Source organism: Cetorhinus maximus, chromosome 22 (assembly GCF_964194155.1).
Source record: "Cetorhinus maximus chromosome 22, sCetMax3.hap1.1, whole genome shotgun sequence".
Taxonomy (NCBI): Eukaryota; Metazoa; Chordata; class Chondrichthyes; order Lamniformes; family Cetorhinidae; genus Cetorhinus; species Cetorhinus maximus.
This window is the reverse complement of record NC_135900.1, coordinates 30,879,010-30,899,817: the sequence shown is the minus strand read 5'-3', so window position 1 is coordinate 30,899,817 and position 20,808 is coordinate 30,879,010. Positions and strand designations below refer to the sequence as shown.

The 20,808-nt window shown below is 41.9% G+C and overlaps 2 protein-coding genes and 1 long non-coding RNA gene across 14 annotated transcripts in view; 2 read left to right on the top strand and 1 right to left on the bottom strand.

The window, feature by feature from the left end:
* Positions 1-5,299: 5,299 nt before the first annotated feature.
* On the top strand, positions 5,300-10,279 carry lsm8 (LSM8 homolog, U6 small nuclear RNA associated). The gene is made up of 4 exons (XM_078568023.1): positions 5,300-5,406; positions 6,916-6,956; positions 8,817-8,944; positions 9,989-10,279. The coding sequence occupies exons 1-4, from the start codon at positions 5,376-5,378 to the stop codon at positions 10,077-10,079; spliced, it is 291 nt and encodes a 96-aa protein (XP_078424149.1). The 5' UTR covers positions 5,300-5,375; the 3' UTR covers positions 10,080-10,279.
* A 2,337-nt stretch (positions 10,280-12,616) lies between these two features.
* Positions 12,617-20,280, top strand: LOC144696578 (uncharacterized). Of its 2 annotated transcripts, none has more exons than XR_013580203.1 (4): positions 12,617-12,745; positions 13,581-13,662; positions 17,800-17,899; positions 20,158-20,280. It is a non-coding gene; the product is annotated as an uncharacterized LOC144696578 (long non-coding RNA). The 2 variants fall into 2 exon arrangements; XR_013580204.1 differs by lacking the exon at positions 12,617-12,745 and adding an exon at positions 13,141-13,276.
* The window catches only part of ankrd26 (ankyrin repeat domain 26), a 193,824-nt gene continuing 187,356 nt past the window's right edge, over positions 14,341-20,808 (bottom strand). For all 11 annotated transcript variants that reach the window (XR_013580202.1, XM_078568012.1, XM_078568013.1 and 8 more), the window contains 2 exons: positions 16,839-16,884; positions 14,341-15,143 (listed from right to left, as the gene is read on the bottom strand). Coding sequence is in view for 10 of the 11 variants with exons in the window: in XM_078568012.1 (XP_078424138.1) it covers positions 14,995-15,143; positions 16,839-16,884 (195 nt within the window). In the remaining variant the exon portion in view is untranslated. The remainder of the gene's footprint in view (positions 15,144-16,838; positions 16,885-20,808) is intronic.

Below are 20,808 nucleotides of genomic sequence, written 5' to 3'. Positions count from 1 at the left end.
AGTGCCCTGAGATCATTGATGGACGAATCCATGCCTTTGCCTGATCTTTGCTTTCTTTGATTAAATTTAGCCCTCTCTATTATTAAATTCTGACAGACATTGGAATAAGAGTAGAAAGCATGCAGGGCTTCTTCATAAGAAGTTGAAGTCTCATCAACCCTCTGGCTTGCTATCACGCCATCAGTGAAAGATCCTAAAGTAGTACTGACCTGGTCTCTTTGATCATTTTTGTGTAATCCTGAAGCAGTTTGGTACCTTGTGAATATTTGTCTCCAGTTGTCCCAGCTCTGGGCCTGTTCTGATTCTTCTGCACTCTGAAACGGTTCCGGGAGTGGTGATGTGGATTCTATGCTTCTGCTGAGCCCTGAATTGTTCCTGCTTCTCTGCTGCTGCTTGCTGCTTTGGACCTGTGCTCACAGCTGTCCAGTCTCTGGCTCTGTGTCTCAGCTTGTAGTTGCTGCTTCTGTGGTGTTCTGACTTCTTGGCTTAATGTTTCTTTCTTTTGTCTTTCCTTCGAAGATCTCTTTTCTTGCCAGTTCTGTATCTTCTTTTTAAAGTCTGCTGGGTCTTTTACTCATGACTGCCATGTTTTGTTGTGTGGTTGGAATCTAGACGGGGATTGTCTATTCTCCCAAAGCATGCTGCTTGAGTCTGTCGTTTCTCAAAATCATTACTCTTTATACACAGCAAGCATTGAGTATTGGACCTTTAAATGAGGTTGGAGCGTCTCCCTCTTCCAGGTGTTTCTTATTTCTCAGTCATGTAAGCTGACTTAATTATTGTAGTAGTAGGGTGTTCAGGTCTGAAAGGGTTAATGTGGGACTAGGGAAATAGTACCACCCACATGATGATGTAAAGGGAGTCACTTGACTAGTAGTAGTGGTATTCTGGTAGTAGTCTGAATGGAGATAACTCATGGCTTGGACTGAAGAAGCCCACTGTTTTGCATATCTGTACATAGTTATGTTCTACAATAAATAGTTACTGTTCAGACTCTATGCTTCTGAACCTCTTCCTTAGACAACCACAACAACATACAACATGGCAACAGCAGATGAAGGACCCCGAAATCTCCAAAAATAAAAATTGAAAATTACAATCTGACCTGAAAAAAATGCGCCAGAAAAGACTTTGATGAAACAGTTGGAAATCTAGAGGAAAGCTCCATAACAGATATGGAGGCTGAGAGGCAGAGAAGTAATCAGGAAGGATGCCGGCATAGCACGTGGAGGACTGTTGAAAATTTCGAACAAAAAGCAGAGTCAAAGAACTTAGCGACGATTGAGGAAGGGTGAACAAATTTTTAAAAAGGTTTAAAAAAGCTTCTAAACAAGGCGCAGTAACCAGGCGGTTCTGGGAGACGATTCATTTTTAAGCGTGTGGCTTGAAACATGCCACAGCCTAGGTCCAGATTTGACGCCATAAAATGTGGCAACTGCGTGGTGAAAAAAAAAAGAAAAAAATCAGCTACTAAATTTGATCCTCCAGAGACAACAAAGTAGCTGACTGGCCTTAAAAATCATTTCAACAATTTTTCCTGAAATTCCGATAAGGTTTGAATTGGCTCAGTAACCACATTGGGTGTGCGAAAAACCCCAATCCGTGTGGGAAAACTCAATTACTGCAGAGCACCATTTAAAAAATATAAAGCAAGCTTCCCCTGAGCTGAAAATAGCAACGGATTCAAAGTTTACTTTGCCAGAATGATTTGGGCAGATGGAAGGACCAGACCAGAATTGGGCACTATGGAGGAGGAGATCTTTAAGATACAAAAAGCATCAGGATTAAATAATAAATCAAAGGCTGAGCAAGTCAATACATTATTGTATTCAACTGGTGCAATTGCTGATGATCTGATAGTCAGACAAGGCATTAATGAATCATCTCTCAAATTTGAAGAGGTCATAAAATCCTTTGACAGTCACTATAACCAACAGAGTATTAAAATTTTGGAAAGAGTAAAGTTTAACAGAAGCGTCCAAAAGCCTGGAGACCCAGTGGACACCTTCATCAACGATTTGTATCGGTTGGCTGAAGGCTGTGAATATGTTGATCTTAAGTCTGAGCTGATACAAGACCGTATAGAAGTAGGGGTAACTGATGATGTTCTTTCTGACCTGCTTCAATCCAAATAAGATCTAACTTTGGAGAAGGTGATACAGATCGTCAGACAATCTGAGGTCCATCAGCAAAATAGATCTATATTGAGAGAGGAACATAAACCATGGTACAGAAAACCCCCAATGACGGTACAGCTCATTGAACAATGAAATGCAAAATATGCTCCAGGGCAAAGAAGACTGTATACAATTAAAACTCAAGATGGTGGTAAACCATGCCAGCGCCATGGTGCCAAAAAGCCTCAGATGTGTCAACAGTGTCCTGCAAGCACTGCAGAATGTTTCCACTATAAAAGGCTAGGACACTTTGAGAAAATGTGCAGATCAAAAACCTCTAAACATGCAGAGGATCACCAGGGAATCTTTGCACAAAAAGCCATCAACAAAATAGAAGAGTTATAAGATGAAGAACAACAATGCTTCCTAGGCTAGATTAAAATTCCCAGATATACCTTCTGAATGCTGAGATATGCGTCAATGGGCACATCACAAATTTTAAATTAGACACAGAAGCAAGTGTGACAGTCCTGTCCAATAGAGAACAGTGGCTAGCCAACCTCTGGATGCAGACAACAGACACCCCATTATATGGCCCGGGAGGAATCAGACTACCAGTTGTAGGCACGCTTCTAGACTGCTCTAATAAAGGAACAAGCAGATACTGGAGATGCTATATGTGATGCGCAATCATGAATTTTCTCTCCTGAGCTGAGATGCCTGTGTTGCCCTCAACCTTATCAAAACAGCGGAAGATGTCAAGGAACAGACAGTCATTGAGTATACCAAGTTGGAGACGCTCAAACCGTCCAAAGGCACTGATGACCTCGATTGGGACTTCAGTGTAGAATTTTTGACACTCTTTTCTGAGGCAGATAATCCAGCTCCTTTCCAAACGGATGAAGGCAACCCAAACAGACCAGCTGGATCAACAAGTACCTGAGTGTGACCATGACCCTTCATCACTCAGTGAATCATTAGAGAGGACCGAAGTCAAAACCAAGGTGATAGGAGTTGCTGGTACAATCCCGCATTGATCTGTCAATATTGACCCCTTAGTAAGTGCATTCACAACAATCCATCCACCAGAACTGGTGGCCTAGGTGCAAATAACCAAATGGTTTCAGAACGTGAATGGGACTGAATCAGATGAGAGCTACCTCTCCTACGTTACAGGATACTGACCTTCCTATCACATCAGGGTTACTACAATTGGAGAGATAGCAGAAAAATAATCAAACACTTTCCTCACCTCAGGAGACCACAATCCAGGATTCCCCAAAACTTCAGGAACCAGGGGCTACATGCAATCATTACAAAGCATGGTGGATGAAATTGTTAAAAAGAGCCAGCGTCAATTCAATGAACAAGGATAGGGAACATAGTAAATGTAAAGAAAGGGATAAACCCATGACATCTGACCATGAAAGGGAAACTATAGACAGGGGAAAGTACAACAGCAAGGAGAGGAAGAAAAGATCAACTGTTCAACCTCAAATAAACAGAATACCTAATACTGCAGCTTCTACTGAAGAACAGCCAAGTCAGAACAAAGAGATTCAAGTTGAGACTACCATCCTCCAAGCTGCAAAAGAACACAACCAAAGAAAGTTGTGAAACCTCCAGACTATTTAAACTTGTGAAGTCAGAGACTTGGGGGAGAAGGGGTAGCATATAAATATAAATGTAAATAAATTTGGATAAAGACTTGGGGGGAGATGTAGTGTTAGGGTTCAGGACTGAAATGGTTAATATGGGGCTGGGGAAACAGCACTGCCTACATGATGATGTAAAACAGCACTGCTGGAGCTCTGCTCAAATTTAACTTCCCAGTCCAGAACTATGCTGTTCTACTATAGTGTATGACTCGACTGCTTTAACTCCACTTGTTATATAGTCACCTCAAGTTTTGAAGTAACTTCTCCAGTCTTCAGCCCATCTCCAATCTGCTGCTGTTTGGTGCTGAACTTCTGACTGTACTTCACTGCAGTTTTTTCAGCTTTACTTTGCTGTCTCGAGGTCCTGGCCTTGACTGGGCTCAAGTTCATTTTTCCAAAGCTCAGCACCTTATTGTGACCTTCAATATTGGTGCCATTTTCTATGGAGTATATGTTTTGCTGGGTCATTTCAATTCTAGGATCTGGCCTGTTGGTATGTCCTCAAATTTCTGCTCGCTGTTGGAAATATTTTCACTCTACACTAGCTATTTCTGATCTGTTTCTGCTAGTTCCCATCATACTTTGGATTCTGCCCTACACTGTTACCTCTGAGAATCTATTCTTGCCCCCTCTTATTTCTCATCGGCATGCTGTCCTTTGAGGAGGCTGAGAGATTTAGGAGGAATTTTAGAGCTTGGGGTCTAGACAACTGAAGGCATAGCTGCCAATGATGATGGTGATGCCATCCATCTGTCTCAGGAGACGATTGACTGCACCTGGGTATGTTACTTCTGTATTGAACATGCCTGTTATGGCTGTTGAGGCCAATTCATGAGTGGCAGTCCCTTATACAGCTGGCACAGAGGGATATACCATTTGCTTAAGGTCGATTGATGTTTTTTCCTTCCAGCAGGCTCTCTTTTCCACCATCTGGTCATTTTGTTGTCCACTGCTTTTACCATGCCCTTCATGACTGCTTGCCTCCAGGCACTCCGGTCAGCAGCGAGGACTTCCCATGCATCGACTCTGATCCCGATCAACTTGAGGTCTCGCATACAGAGAGGGGAGAGGACGGGGGAGAGAGGAAAGGGAGAGGAGGTGGAGGGGTGGAGGGAGGGGGAGAGAGTAGGAGGGAGGGTGGAAGGGGAGGAGGAAAGGAGAGGGGGGAAAGGGGATGAGGAAGGGGAAGAGATGGGGGAAAGCGGTAGGGGGGGAAGCTGTAGGGGAGGGGGAAAGGGGGAGGGGGAAAGGAGGAGCGGAGGGGGGGAGGGGGTAAGGGGAGGGGAGGGGGTAAGGGGAGGGGAGGGGGAGAGGGGGTAAGGGGAGGGGAGGGGGAAAGGGGTGGGGGAATGGGGGTGGGGTGGGGGAAAGGGGGTGGGGAGGGGAAAGAGGGTGGGGAGGGGGGAGGGGAAAGAGGGTGGGGAGGGGGGAGGGGAAAGAGGGTGGGGAGGGGGAGGGGAGACGCTGCTGTTAATGTCGATCTTCCATTAATCGTGTCTGGCTGCTCGTTTCTCGGTTTTCGGCTGCTCGGCTCTGTTTACCCAGCAGCCCTGGCGGTGCGAGCGGGAATTTCCGGCCGGAGCCGCCGCTCAGCGACAACATGACGTCGGCCCTGGAGACTTACATCAACCGTATCCTGCAGGAGGAGAGGGCCCGGGATCTCCGGGTGGTGGGCAGGGCGGGTTTGGAGATGGCCCGGGGGTGGGACGGGGACGGGGACGGGGGCGGGGAGGAGGTGATGGTCCCGGGGGTGGTGGGGGGGGGGAGGTGATGGCCCCGCGGGGGGGGAGGAGGTGATGGCCCCGCGGGGGGGGAGGAGGTGATGATGGCCTGGGGGGGGGGGGGGGAGGGGAGGAGGAGGTGATGGCCCCGCGGGGGGGAGGAGGTGATGATGGCCCGGGGGGGGGAGGGGGGAGGGGAGGAGGAGGTGATGGCCGGGGGGGGGAGGGGGGTGGGGAGGAGGAGGTGATGGCCCCGCGGGGGGGGGAGGGGGAGGTGATGGCCCCGCGGGGGGGGAGATGATGGCCCCGCGGGGGGGGAGATGAGGTGATGTATGTGTTTGTATGTGTCCAGTAACTTTCATATGCAGATCCAGTGTTGTCTTTTGCATTTTCTGTTTAAATATTTGCAGTTCAATATTTATCAGGCTTACTCTTTTTTGCGGTGACAGATGTTGGAATAATTGAAGGATATGGTGAGTTGGTGGAGGTGAATGATCAAAAATGCCTACCTAGGGCAGCCTCAATAAAGTTTATTGATTGTTTTCTGATTTTTAGACTAAAATTCAAAATTTTGTTTTGATTTCCACTTTGTGCTGAAAAGGTACAGTCACTCAATAACAATTTGCAGCTCTATGACATCCTTAATGTAGAAAATGTCCCAGCGCATCTGTCAGAGAACCTAAAACAATGGTGGAAGAATTAGAGAGGATGAAAAGTGTACTTAAAAAGATAGGTTTGAGGATTTTAAAGACAGGGAGTAAGGGAGATGGTAGTGTTCAAGAGTAGCAGAGAGATCACTGAGGGTGGAACTGGGGGAGGGGTGCGTGCACAAGAGGTCAAAGTAGGAGGGCTGTAGGATGCATAGAGTAGGGGAGGCCATGTGTGTACTTGTGACTGAGGATAAGGATTTTGCCTCTGATGTTTTGGACAAAAAGACATTGAATGCTGACTGACATGAGGGTGGTAGAAAAGTGGGATCTAGGTGGTGGAAGTTTGAATGAGTCGGTGTTGAGAAGGGTGGAGGCCAGTGAAGGAGCATTGGAGCAATTGATTCCAGAGGTAATCAAAGCTTGAACAGGGATTTTAGCTGCAGTAGGAGTGAAATAAGAGTGGAGATGAATGATATCATCGATATGGCATTATGTTACCTTGGCAACAGATTGGATATGGGTTGAATCCAACACTGAGGTTATGCGGTATTTGGTTCACCAGAAGGCTGAGGGATGGGGTTGTGGTTAGGAGGGTGGTGGTAAAACTTGGAATTTTTGTTTGAATCTTCTGAATGTAAAGTTCTGGCTTATCCACTAATTGTCAGGCAACATGAGAATATTGGAGGTAGCTGTGGAGTTGAAGGTGGAGGTCATGCTGGATGTTAGCAAAAATATGGAAATTTATCTATTCCTTAACTTGAGTCTTCAGGTACTGTTGCAGTTGTTACAGCAGATGGAAGAATGATTGTGGTGAGTTAACCTTCATTTTGGAGATCTTACTAATGAAGTATAAAACTTTGTTATTGATATCTCAGCTGTGGAATTCTAATGCAAAAATAAAAATAATCAAGTTGTTCTAGGTTAACATAACCACAGTTTGTAAGGAAGACTTCAAATGAACCAGTGGACTATGGCCATCCAGCTTTATACTTGAGATTGGGATCTGGTCAACCAGTTGGAGAGATTCTCTGATGATGTTTTACGTAGTGGACCTGTGCAGGACAGGTTTCACCAGGCTCGGGAGTATGCAGTGCCGCAAGTTTTACAATTTGCTTTCCTTGCACATGTAGGGCAAAAAAATTGAGGAGCAGCCTGTTCAAATAGTGAACGAGGCTACAACCACTGGTGCTAAATGTAAATCTGGAACACTTTCATCCTTGTTACAGCATAGACAGTTAGGGCATTTATAAAAACTGGTTTTTGAATTTGTTTGAAGCTACCACACTGTACAGCATTCCTCAGCTCTGTGCTGATGCTGGGAAGGATTGCTGAATGCACAGCCATCCACTGGTGGTGCTCACCTATGGTGATTGGCAAATGGTCCTCTGGGTTGTATCCTCCTGGAGGACGAGGTGAGGAAGTACAGCCTGTGCAGTAGTAACAAAAACATGGGAGACTGTTCCCTCTCCTGTATATAGTAATTATTAATTGGAAAAAATGACCATATTTTAATTTATTCTTGCTACTGAGCATTTTTAGTTTGGATGGGCAGTTCTTTGTTTCTTGTGTGCATCTGGGAAGGGGCATGGGAATAGATATTCACAGCTGCCCCGTTGACCTTTCCATCTTGTGGGGCCTTGCTACTTCCATCATATCAATCACAGATAAGGCCATATCTGATCTCCTCTTTATCACTTTCACCCACACCCTGTTCCAACCTGAATGGGAATAAGCAAATAACTATTTCAGCTGATAGAGGTAAGTTGGGCCAAATAGCCTCCTGTCATGCAATTTATGAATTAAGGAGAAGGAAGAAGCTATGGAATAACATCAGATAACTAAGCATTAATGAGAGCCACATTCTTCTTCTTAGATGAAGTTATTTTATTTTTCCCAGCTTAATATATCCCTGGGCATTTAAAAAAAGCCCATTGCCTTAATTTGTTGCCTATGCTGTTTATTGGTTTAAAAAATGAGATCTTGCTTACCTTAATTCATCATGGACCCCTTTAGTAGCATGGCTCCAGAGTATTTGGAAATTATGGCATTGAATTAAATTTGTTTTTATATTGGGTAATTAGTTTTGTTGAAATTAAATTCAGTAATCTATATTAACCCATAACCTGGTGAAAATGTTTGTAGCTGCTGATACCACTTGCATGGTTGACAACCTTTGAAACCAACTTCTGCCTCCCAGTCTTGGCATCTGATTCTTCAGTGCCCTCCTCCCATACCCCCTCCCCACCCACTCCAATTGCTACCCCCAACCCAAATGTCACTTGTAAACAGCTATTAGGTGTCTGCTGCTCATTTGTTCAATGATAGTGAGGCCAGAGGCTTCAGGTCAATTTGTTCAGGATCAATTCCTGCTCCCATAAGCTCAAAAATGGGCACACTTGATTTTCAAGCATATGCCTCAGAAAACCTTAATTATGCCAGGATTTCTTTCTCCTCCCTAGCTATTTTTCACTTATCATGCAGACACCAGCAAAGATCTATTTAATTTGGGTTGTGGACTCAGTTTTATTGCTGTCACAAATGGTTAATTTTGTGAAATCTTATGAGATTTTGGCAAAATAACAGGTTACTGTTATTTAAAATAACGGGAGCTTAGACTTTACACACAAATGTATGGAATTATGAACAAATTTCAGTTGCTTCTTATCACAGGGAACCTTAAAGGGATTTGACCAGACAATCAACCTAATCCTGGATGAGAGTCATGAGCGAGTATTTAGTTCACAACAAGGAGTGGAACAAGTAGTACTTGGCTTGTACATAGTGAGAGGAGACAATGTGTAAGTGTTTGGGGATTACATTGATTCTTTTACCAATGATGTCCTGTATTATAATCATACCACTGTAAAAGTCTTGATGTACCAACTGCTGTCTTTGAATTATTCGTAACATTTTAAACTAATCAAGCTTTATATACTAATCGAAACCAGTCCTCTTGATTGGCACCCTGTCCACCACCTTCAACATCCCCTCCCTCCTCCACTGATGCACAATGGCAGCAGTCTGTACCACCTACAAGATGCACTGCAGCAACTCACCAAGGCTCCTTTGACAACACCTTCCAAACCTGCAACCCCTATCACCTAGAAGGACAAGGGCAGCAGATGCATGGGAACACCAACACCTGGAAGTTCCCCTTCAAGCCACACACCATCCTGATTTGGAATTATATTGCTGTCCATTCACTATCCCTGGGTCAAAATCCTGGAACTCCCTCCCTCACAGCCCTGTGGGTGTCTCTACACCACATGGACTGCAGCAGTTCAAGGCGGCAGCTCAACACCACCTTTTCAAGGACAATTAGGAATGGGCAATGAAAACACTGGCCTAGCCAGCGATGCCCACCTCCCTTGGAAGAATAAGAAAAATGTTAATTGTATTGGCCTTTATGTTTTCTACAATTTTAACAAGATAGAAAACAGAAATTTAATTTGGCATGGTGGGAAAAATGTGGTCATTAAGTATAAATAACAAAACTACTGAAACTTCAGTATTTTCCAGCTTCTGAACTGATGCTGATCAGTAATTGAAGCATAACAATCTCTGGGAACAAAGTAGAAACTTCTTTGAGCAATTGTTATCATGGGTTTTCTAAGCATAAAATAAACAATTAAAATGCGTTGACCATAATTATGGGGCAAAATGACTTTAACTTTGGAGTTTTTCTCTGCTTCTAGTAAACGTGAGAATTTTCTCTACATTACACTGGAAAGTCACTTGTCTAATACTTGTACAGTCGTTTTGCTGGATGAGCTGAAGTGGAATGTTCTAGCTAATGCCGCTAAGACTGAATGCATAATCACTATTGACCTCTTGTGTTACAGGGCAGTCATTGGTGAAATAGATGAAGAAACAGATTCTGCATTGGATTTAGGAAACATCAGAGCTGAACCTTTAAATTCTGTGGTACACTGAAAGACGTAAGAACTTTGTGAATGCATGGCTGGCATTGAGGAGAGTGGAAAACTGATGCTTTCACAATAGTGCATGTAGGCAATTTGATGTCTGAAGAATGAAAGAATATTTCCTATTTGAATATTTTTATGTCTTTGTAGTTTTGAATATGTACATAAATATTTCTTAAAACTTGATTGTATCGAGTTCTTACTGATAAATGGAAAATAAACTTAAGATACAGTTTTAAACTAAATGTAGTATTGGTTAATTGTATGTTAACAAGTTTTTCCTTTTGCTCAGCCCCAATCATTTATTTGAGCAATTTTAGTTAAATATTCTCTGTGAAGTAATAAATTCTTACAACCAGAGTCCAATTTCCATAATTACAAATTGGTCAGTAAAATTTAATTGCTTGTACTGGCTGGCAGTTTAATGCCTTGTATGTTTCTGTAACAAATAGAGACATAATATTTCATTTACTATACTTCCATATCCTTTACTTTCCTTAATGCCCATCTTATAAAATAATCCTACTCCAAAATGTTCATTTGCTGCTGCTTTAATTCCTCCCCAAAAAATCTGAAATTAAATGCCTAGATCTTCAGAAAAATTCTATGCATTTTCAGGTTCCTGGCCTGTGCTCCTATTTTTGGTCTCAATGTCCCTGGCCAATGTCAATGCATTGTTTCCAAAAGAGCTCAATTTTGATACCAGCACCACCAGTCTACATCAATGTGAACTGTGCTCTTTTTTATGAAAAGCTGTGATTTGGTATTTTTTTGGATGATTTCTTAAAATTTCTGTAAAATATTTTGAATATAATCTGTGCTAAAACATGCCAAGTTAGTACCAGAAAACACAAGTCAGGTGGTATAGGAACTCATTTTACAGTGGCGATACCTATGTATTTATACACACACATGACCCGTTTGTGTTGTTTTTCCTATGTAATTCTATGAAGATGGGAACTTCGTGACTGCTCTGTGCCTCAACTCCATATTTCTTCAAACCACAGATAAACATCTACTTTAAAATAAAGATAGAATTCAAAAGTGTAGCTAACAGATCTCACAAAATATGGAAGGACAAGACTATTCAGCCTTTCATACTTGATCTCATCCCAGACTACTTACAATTTACTTTATCATGGATTCTCTGACTTATAATCTTAAGGGGAACGAGCAATCAGGTAAAACTTAAGAAAACACATTAATTGATCCTTGTTTGTGAGGGATAGTGGATATTTTGTGATTTATGGGGGGAGGATTTATGAAATTTATTTAATATTTTACATAACTAAGCAGACATCCTCTTGAATGATGAAAATGAATCATTGATGAGAGGCACTCCGCTCCCTATCCCCTCAGTTATTGGACTTTTCATCCCATGGAGTATTTGCAACATGGCCAAAGGGAATGGAGAGCTGCAGTAGGACCTGGTGTCTTGGAACATATCTCTCTCTTCAGGTACCATGCCCTGAAAGAGTGTTGGCGACCATGGACTTCTGTGTTGGTACATGGCTGTGCTTGGCAAGGTACTGCAATGGTTTGCCATTGCCTTCTGCGGATGGTTGACTAGGAGTCCCTTTTACGCCAATAGCAGGTGGTATGTTGGAAGGATTTACAAGTTGATATGCAACCTATTTGGCCACATTATGAATGTACCTTTCTTGGCTAAGTGCTGGAGTGGGATTTGAACCTAGAGCATCTGGCTCAGTGGCAGGGACTCTACCTACTGTGCCACAAGACCTTCTTTGTGAAGGACTAACAGCAAGCAAAAAGGACTAAGCTCCATTACATTAAGATGTAGTATATAAAATGGGGAGAAATTACATACATTACCTTGAAGAAAATTGCACTAAAGCTGTGCTCAGCCGTAGAGGAACATAACTGGCTTTGGGTCTATCCCTTGAGATTAATCCATTAAATAGTTACCCTAGATGTGAGAAATCAAGTTGAAATGGCAAAAGAGGCAGGAAGCAGTGCTGAGGTAAGGTAAAAGGTTAACTTTATTGCAGTAGTAATGGGGATGTCTGAAAGTGTGGGGGCTGCAGAACTTAAAACGAAAATGCCTTTTTGTAATCTTCAAACTTGAAAAGTCGACTTTAAAATGTTGAGAAAATGAAGAACCAATACTCCAAATAAGTGAGATACAGCTGTATAATGCTCACAGAACTTGATGTTCACAACAGGGAAATAAGGGTTGCTAAAAAGTTTGGAGCCACAGTTTTGATTAGGTAGTTAAATTATTAGTTTGGTTACCCTGGAGGTGCAGACCTGGTGTTTGCTTTGAGAATCTCTTGAACACAATGGAACAATACTAGTTTTAATGTAATGTACAGAGTGCAATTTATTTTTTCATTAGCAGGACAAAAAAATCCACAATTGTAACAATGATGGAACAGGACTTCCTCTGTGCTGGACACTTACACAACTCAGCCTGTCACAATTCCCAGGTTATAGAAATAAAGTGGTTGGTACCATGTCAAATTGGCATAGCAGGGTGACCTATGAGGGGAAGGAAGAAATGTTGACATTTGCAAACTCTGGATCCAAGTGCTGAAATGTCTGGCTGCAGAACCTTTAGAAGAGTTAACTCCCTTCTAAAGGCTGCTTTATGACTTGATGCAAATAGAAAACCAGCTGTTTCAAAATTGGAGGTTCCACTTCAGACATTTGCTTCATGTAATACTAGTTTCTTTTTAATTAATTCACAGGCTGTGGCTGTTGCTGGCAAGGCCAGCATTTATTGCCCATACCTAATTTCCCTCGAGGAGGTGTCGAAGAGTTGCCTTCTTGAACCGCTACAGTCTGTGTGGTGAAGATACTCTCAAGATGCTGTTAGGGATGGAGTTCCAGGATGTTGACCCATCAACGATGAAGGAATAGTGATATATTTTGAAATTAGGATGGTGTGGGATTTTATGGGGAACTTGGAGGTGTTGGTGTTCCCTGAACCTGCTGTTCTTCTTGTTCCAGGTGGTAGAGGTCATGCATTTGGGAGATACTGTCAAAGAAGCCTGATGAATTGCTGCAGTGCATCTCGTACATGCCGCACACTCATTATTCAGTGCCCCAACGGCAGAGGGAGTGAATATTTGTGGTGAATGGGGTGCCGATCAAGTGGGTGGCTTTATCCTGGATGGTGTCGAGATTCTCAAATGTAGTTGGAGCTGTACTCATATAGACAAGTGGAACTGAATGCTACAAACATCAGTAAACACCCTTACTTGTGACCTTATGATGGAGGGAAGGTTGTAAATAAAGCCTAGGACACTGCCCTAAGAAACTCATACAGCAATATCCTGGGACAAAGATAATTGGCCTCCCATGACCACAACAATTTTCCTTTGTCTTAGGTATGACTCCAGCAGGTTATTGGTAAGTGTCACTTAGTAGCACTGTCGACATCACTTTGCTGCTGACAGAGTAGATCTTTAGGGCATTAATTAGCCAGATTGATTTGTCCTGCTTTTTCAGGACAGGATGTACCTGATCAATTTTCCACTTTATCTTGTAGATGCCAGTATTGTAGCTGTACTGGAACAGCTTGGCTATGGGTGTGGCTAGTTCTGGAGCAGAAGTCTTCAGCATTACGGCAGGTATGTTGTTGTGGTCCATTGCTTTTATTGTATCCAGTGTGCTCAACCTTTTGATAGTATGTTGATAGAATTGAATTGGTTCAGAATGGCTTCTGTGAGGATGGGACTTTAGGAGGAGGAGGCTGAGATGATTTCTGGCTGAGGATGGTTGCAAACACTTCAACCTTGTCCTTTGCACACAGGTGCTGGACTCCATCATCATCGACGATGGGGAAGTTCAAGAATCATTACCAATATTATGGAACTAATGTAGTGTTCCTAACTCTGGTGATTGTTTCATGCCCAGGGCCCATACACTAAGACATTCAGAATTAGTCAATAACAATTAACCCTAACTTAGATGAGCAAAATCCAATTGCTTGATTTTGTAGGTTATCCTTCCCAATGAAACTGTTCAACCATGTTGGAATCTGACTTAATGTAATTATAACAGATCATGTTCCTTCTTTTATAAGAGGTAAGCACAGCCTCTGAGTTGCAAGAGGAGTCTTTATGAAGATAGAAGGAAATACCCACATAAATCCTTCGGTCCAGTTGTTATTGCTTCACTCACTCAGTTGGAGGCTTTTTGCACAGCCAGAATTTGAGGTAAACAAATAAAACTGAGTTCACTAGCTCTCTTAGTTATGATATTAGTGTTCGATAATGAGTATTCATGAAATTAAACATCATCGCGTCTCAGAAATAAACATTAACATTTAATGTTGAAATAGTTGTGCAATGCAATGCCTTTACTGTATGTACCAAAACACAAGTCTATAAAGTCTTGGCACTATTTTACAAGATAAACTAGTGTACAATACTGTATCACAATGGAATGGACGTTACCCCATAGGACATTTTAACCAAGCTAAATTCACGAATAGCCAACTTTACAACAATGTGTGGCAAAAATGTTCTTTGATAAAATACTTGTAGCTTGTGCAATTTCATACACTGTAACTCAGATTATGGAATGTTCAATTAATTGGACCTTGTCCAATAGTTGTAAGACACTGACATAGGGATAACATGGTCCCTAAATGAGACTATTAGAATTGGTCTGGTCAAATGTCATTTGTAACAAATAAAATGAATAGTTCTGTACAATAATTTTAAATAGATATAAAAAGTTCCTCCTGAGCAAATATAGTTGCAGAAATCTAAATGCTGCAAAATAACCTTCCATGTTTTTGTGATCAGTTAGTCAAATCATGGAATGTTATAACTAAAACAGCATTTTGTACTTGTAAAATTCTCACATTAGATAGGTTTGCAGGAGAACTGTTATTTTGACCTGTTTTTGTACGGAAAGTTCATAGAATATTTTTAAATAGGGGTATTGAACACAATTCAAAGCATGTAATTTTTCTTTAGAACTTCCAGATATTGTTCTTTGGCTTTAGTGACAGGGTCCTGATCTTGGTTTATGCTCTTTAAGGAACCAGTAGCAGATCCCAGAGGTGAGACTCGTGTAGATCCTCTATCCAAATCAGCAGTGGCTGCAATGTAGATGTATAAATTAGTTACCAAATGAATCTGCTCTTATTTTCATATTTCCTGCAATTCTTATAGTCTATGCTTGGTCATCCATATTGTCATATCAATTTTATGCTAATATGTTTAATCCAGTTGTGCTATTGATTATTAATACCGAGCAAACTTACCTCTGCAACCTCCCTCAGCCCTACATTCCAGCATGTATCCTCTACTTTTTTGTCAATGGCCTCTTTTACATTCACCCTACTGCCCCTCAGACAAGCCTGAATGCTGTGCAGGACTTGCTGCACGTGGGCATGGACTGCTTCAGTATTTGAGTCGTCACGAACAGTACTGACAAGTATCAGCAAACATCCTAATTACTGACCTTATGGTGGAGGGAACGTTAGTAATGAAGCAACTGAAGATGGATGAGCCTAGGGACACTACCCTGAGGAACTCCTGCAGTGATGTCCTGCAGCTGAGATGATTGGCCTCCAACAACCATAACCATATTCCTTTGTGTTAAATATGACTCCAAACAGTGGAGTTCTCCCCCACACCCCAATTCCCACTGACTTCAATTTTGCTTGGGTTCCTTGTTGCCACACCATCAAATTCTGCCTTGATGTCAAGGGCACTCACACTCACCTCACCTCTGGAGTTCAGCTCTTTTGTCCCTGCTTGGACTGAGGCTGTGATGAGATCTGGAGCCAAGTACCCTTGGCGGAATCCAAACTGAGTGTCAGTGAGCAGGTTATTGCTGTCTAAGTGCTGCTTGATAGCATTGTTGAACTTACATAGCATTTCATCATTTTGCTGATGATCGAGAGGAGGCTAATGGGCCAGTAATTGGCTGGATTGAATTTGTCCTGTTTTTTGTGGACAGGGCATACCTGGGCAATTTTCCACATTGTCAGGTAGATGCCATTATTGTAGCCATACTGGAACGGCTTAGCTAGGGATGTGGCTAATTCTGGAACACAGGTCTTCAGTACTACAGCTGGGATGTATCCAGTGCCTTCAGCTGTTTCATTATAGCACAGAACAAATCAAATTGGCTGAAGACTGGCATCTGTATCTGTGACCTCAAATTAAGAATGATAGGTCAATGCAGTCCATTTTTGACTGCATTCTTATTAGGCCAGAAGCAAACCTTTAGGGAAGGAATTCTGCCATACTTACCTGGTTTGGCTTATAGTGACTCTAGAACCACAGCAATATGGTTGACTCTTAACTGCCTTCTGAAATGGCTTAGCAAGCCACTCAGTTCAAAGGCAATTAGGGATGGGTAACAAATGCTGGCCTTGCCAGTGATGTCCACATCCTAAGAATGAACGAAGAAAACAAATAGGGTACCTGTCTATTAAAGGAAAAAAGTGGTGATAGTGGGGCAAAAGAGCTATTTTTGGTTACATAATTTGTTATAGCAGTCTTGTATTCATGTTTCAAGATTAGCACTAATGATTTATAATTGTATAAAAACATGCAACAAAAAGCAATTCTCCTTTACTGCTCCTGCTATTTCACTGTAGAGTTGTGGTCACAAATTACTGGATAATTTGATATCAAATTGCATGAAGAAAAATCTCCAATGGTATTTTTATGCAATTTTGAATGACTGGGTAATTCAATTAAAAAAAAGTAGACTGCATTAATAATTATTCCAGTACTTAACATACAAAAAATCTTTGATTGATATAATGTTTATCTTTTACCTTGTACAAGTTCTTTGGAAATATTTTTTTGCAATGCTTCCTGCATCTGAAACGATAACATTTTAAACAAATGAATGCAACTTGATTAAACGAACCATGGAGGAAGTGCAAGTAAAGCACTAAATTAGTCAAGAACCAAATATGTATTTAGATCATTTAGAATTCCAAATATTCTAATTAGATAGATCACTAAAGTATAATGATATTTGTGTGCTGGCCCACTCTCATGGGGGATGCCTTAATTGTAGAATGAAATAAAACCTGTAGCATAGCTCATGTTTTTGTTTCTTAAAGGACAAGTTAAAATATTTACAGAATTACTTTCTTCCTGAACAGCACTCATACTATCCTGATTCTATCCAATTGGCCTTGCTGAACCAATTTCTATTCCCTTTTTCTGCCCACCTTTAAATGTCTCAAAGTCCCCAAAAAAGTAATAACTACAAAAAAATCAATTAAAATTCTTAGATTTGTTCATTTGGAAAGTGATGGGACTAGCTGGATCTGAGATTTGATGGGGAAACTTCAAGCCTTGGGTGAGTGAAGAGCTTCTCACATGAGTAGCAGGAAACTTTATGGGCATGGAAAGCTGCTGCCCTCTTTGAAACTCTGGACTCCAAAAATCTATCATACCAGGTGAGAAGGATGCCTTGAGGTGGATATTTCAGACTCAAGGACATTTTAAAGGTCTATGGTTCATATAAGTGCTTTTAACATTTGGGCCAATTTTATTTTTCTCTACTTCCTGCTGGCACTTGGGCCAGAATTTTTTGCTCGGTGTGCGTCTGATACACTCGAGCGTAAAATGACATGCAGTGACGTCGGGCGAGTGTTCTGATGTCATCGCACACTCGCATGATATTTCAATTGGCGGGAGCGCGTGGGAGTTGGCAGCATGCCCTTTTCTCTCCGATGTCCTCAAATGTGTTGTCACTCACAAATCTGTTCCTATCTTTCCCAGAACTCCACGTTTGAATCCCTCCAATCAGGCTTCCGCCCGCCACAGCATTGAGACGGCTCTGATCAAAGACACAAATAACATCCATGTGACTGTAACGAAGGTAAACTTTCCCTCATTCTTCTGGAACTGTCTGCAGCCTTTGACATACTGACCACACCATCCTCCTCCGACGCCTCTCCACTGTCATCCAGCTGGGTGGGACTGCCTTCACGTGGTTCCTATCTTATCTAACTGTACCCAGAGAATCACTTGCATTGGCTTTATTGGCTTCTCTCCCTGCTCCTGCACCATTACCTCTGGTGTTCCCCAGGAATCCATTCTTGGCTCCTTTCTAGTTCTCATCTACATGCTGCCCCTCGGCAACATTTTGCACAGGCACAGCATTAGCTTTTACATGTACGCTGATGACACCCAGCTCTATCTCACTACCAGCTCTCTCGACTCCTCCGCTGTTGCAAAATTATCAGACTGCTTATCCAACATCTATTACTGAATGAGCAGAAATTTCCTCCAATTAAATATTGGGAGGACTGAAGCCACTGGTGTCAGTCCCCATTCTAAACTTCATTCCCTAGCTATTGGCTCCATCCTTCTCCCTCCCTGGCAACAATCTGAGATCAAGCCAGTCTGTTCACATCCTTGGTCTCACATTTGTTCCAGAGATGAGCTTCTAACCTCATATTTGTGCCATCACTAAGACACCCTCAGTAACATCACCCGACTCAGCTCATTCGCTGCTGAAACCCTCATTCATGCTTTCGTCAAGTCTAGAGGGAATGATTCCAATGCACTCCTGGCTGGTCTGCCACATTCTTCCCTCCATAAACTAGAGGTCATCCAAAACTCTGTTGTGTGTGTCTTAACTTGCAACAAATTCCATTCCCCTATTACCTCTCTACTCGCTGACTTACATTGGCTCCCAGTTAAGCAATGCCTTGTCTTTAAAATTCTCATTCTTGTTTTCAAATTGCTTCATGGCCTTGCCCCTCCCTATCTCTGTTATCTCCTCCAGCCCCACAACCCTCCAAAATATTTGTGCTCTTCTAAATCTGGCCTCTTGTGCATTCCCAGTTATAATTGCTCCAGACTTCACTTGCCTAGGCCCCAAGCTCTGGCATTCCCTCCCTATACCTGTCTGCCTCTCTACCTTGCTTTCCACCTTTAAGACACTCCTTAAAATCTACCTCTTTGACTAAACATTTGGTCATTTGACCTAATATCTCCTTATGTGGCTTAGTGTCATACTTTGTTTTATAATGTTCCTGTAAAGAGCCTTGGGATGTTTCATTAAGTTAAAGGCACTGTACTAATAGAAATAGTAGCTGTTGTATTGCCAGGGTCAGCAAGAGCCAGTGGTACCTGATTTGACACTGCCAGATGAGTTGCCACCAACCACTCCTGTAGGCACTTGCACACTTACTTGCCAATGACTGTGGGCTAACAGAGAAGTTGGTTCCACGATGTGCTAGCTGCTGTAACATTATCTGCAAGTAACATGCAGCTGATGGTGGGAACATACAGGGACGAAAGTGGTTATCTATGGCCTAACACTCAGCTCTCCTCACAAACATGCTTGGATGTTCACCTATGGATTAGTTGTGTAGTTTAATATGGTTGACACTCCTTACAAGCACCTTACCCAACACCACCTGAATTTCAGCAGCCATCAATGGGTTGGATCCTGGCTTGCTCAATCACCTGTCTATAGACTATACCCATATCTAAGTTTCTTCTTTCCTAGCACTTTTGACTGTAATACATTGGAAATTTGGGCATGCTCTGTCCATCTCTTTCTGGCCAAAAATCAGAACTGGATACTTCCAGGTTGTGGAAGAACTATTACCGGCATCCTTCCCATGAATTCTTCATAGTTAGCTGTGCCTTTTCCCCATGTATTCATTGTGCTACTGTCAGCCTTATTTCAGTAGTAATCCTCTCACTTTTGAGTCAGCTCTTGCCTCATTCCAGAAAGCTGAGCACAAGCAGATCTATGTTGATGTTTGTGCCAATGTGAGCTGCCTCCCATCTCATCTCAACTTATCCTTCTGTTCCTTTATCCCTCATGTATTCATCTAGTATCCTCTTAAAAACTTAATTGGCTGTGAAGTGTTTTGGGATGACCTGAAGTGTACATTATTACACTGCAAGTGTTTTTCTTAATATCCTGCCCCCTTAGCCTTGGAGAAAACTGCTGATAGGGTGAACTACTTTTCAAAGCAATAAATTTCACAAACACATCATTTTCTTTTCCTTTCGCCAATGTCTTCCCTAGACCATTGGGTTTTCTCCTGGAGGTGTAAATAACTATTCAAATTAGCTCAAACTCTAATTGTGTGCTATTTGTGCTTAACCTTTCAGGAGCAATTTTCACAAGTTCTAAATGCTTAGAAAAGGCTTAGGCCTGAAGATGAAAGTCAGCCCTGGATTGGATGCAGCCACAATATATCATCTTTTCTTGTAAAAGCCTGCTGGTCATTTATGATAGATTATGGAACTGGAGTAAATATTCAGAATTTAAAACACTCTGTTCTATGCTAAACTGACACAGGGATGAGGATAATTCTTAAAATTAGCAGAAAGCAAAGAAGGGAAATCAAATTGATCAAAAATTTAAATCTGTTCGCTCCAAGAAAAGTATTGCCACCTTGCTGTATTTTGGCCTTTTTTTAAACCTAATGTCAGAAGTCATATTAAAGGACTTCAATTTGAACTGAACATTAAATAAAAGCAAAATAGTGTGGATGCTGGAAATCTGAAATAAAAACAGAAAATGCTGGAAAAGCTCAGCAGGTCTGGCAACATCTGTGGAGAGAGAAACAGAGTTAACGTTTCAAACCGTATGACCCTTCTTCAGAGCTCTGAAGAGTCGTGTGGGCTTGAAATGTTAACTCTGTTTCTCTCTCCACAGATGCCGTCAGACCTGCTGAGTTTTTCCAGCATTTTCTGTTTTTATGTCAATATTAAAAGTTCTGTTCTTTTTGATACCTGCAAAAATTAAGCTTTGCAAAA

Excerpts from the sequence above, each read along its gene's own strand:
- lsm8 (XM_078568023.1), top strand. The coding sequence starts at position 5,376 with ATGACGTCGGCCCTGGAGACTTACATCAACC. Across the intron at positions 6,957-8,816 it reads CAGATGGAAGAATGATTGTG|GGAACCTTAAAGGGATTTGA; the intron begins GTGAGTTAACCT and ends TTCTTATCACAG. Across the intron at positions 8,945-9,988 it reads ATAGTGAGAGGAGACAATGT|GGCAGTCATTGGTGAAATAG; the intron begins GTAAGTGTTTGG and ends CTTGTGTTACAG.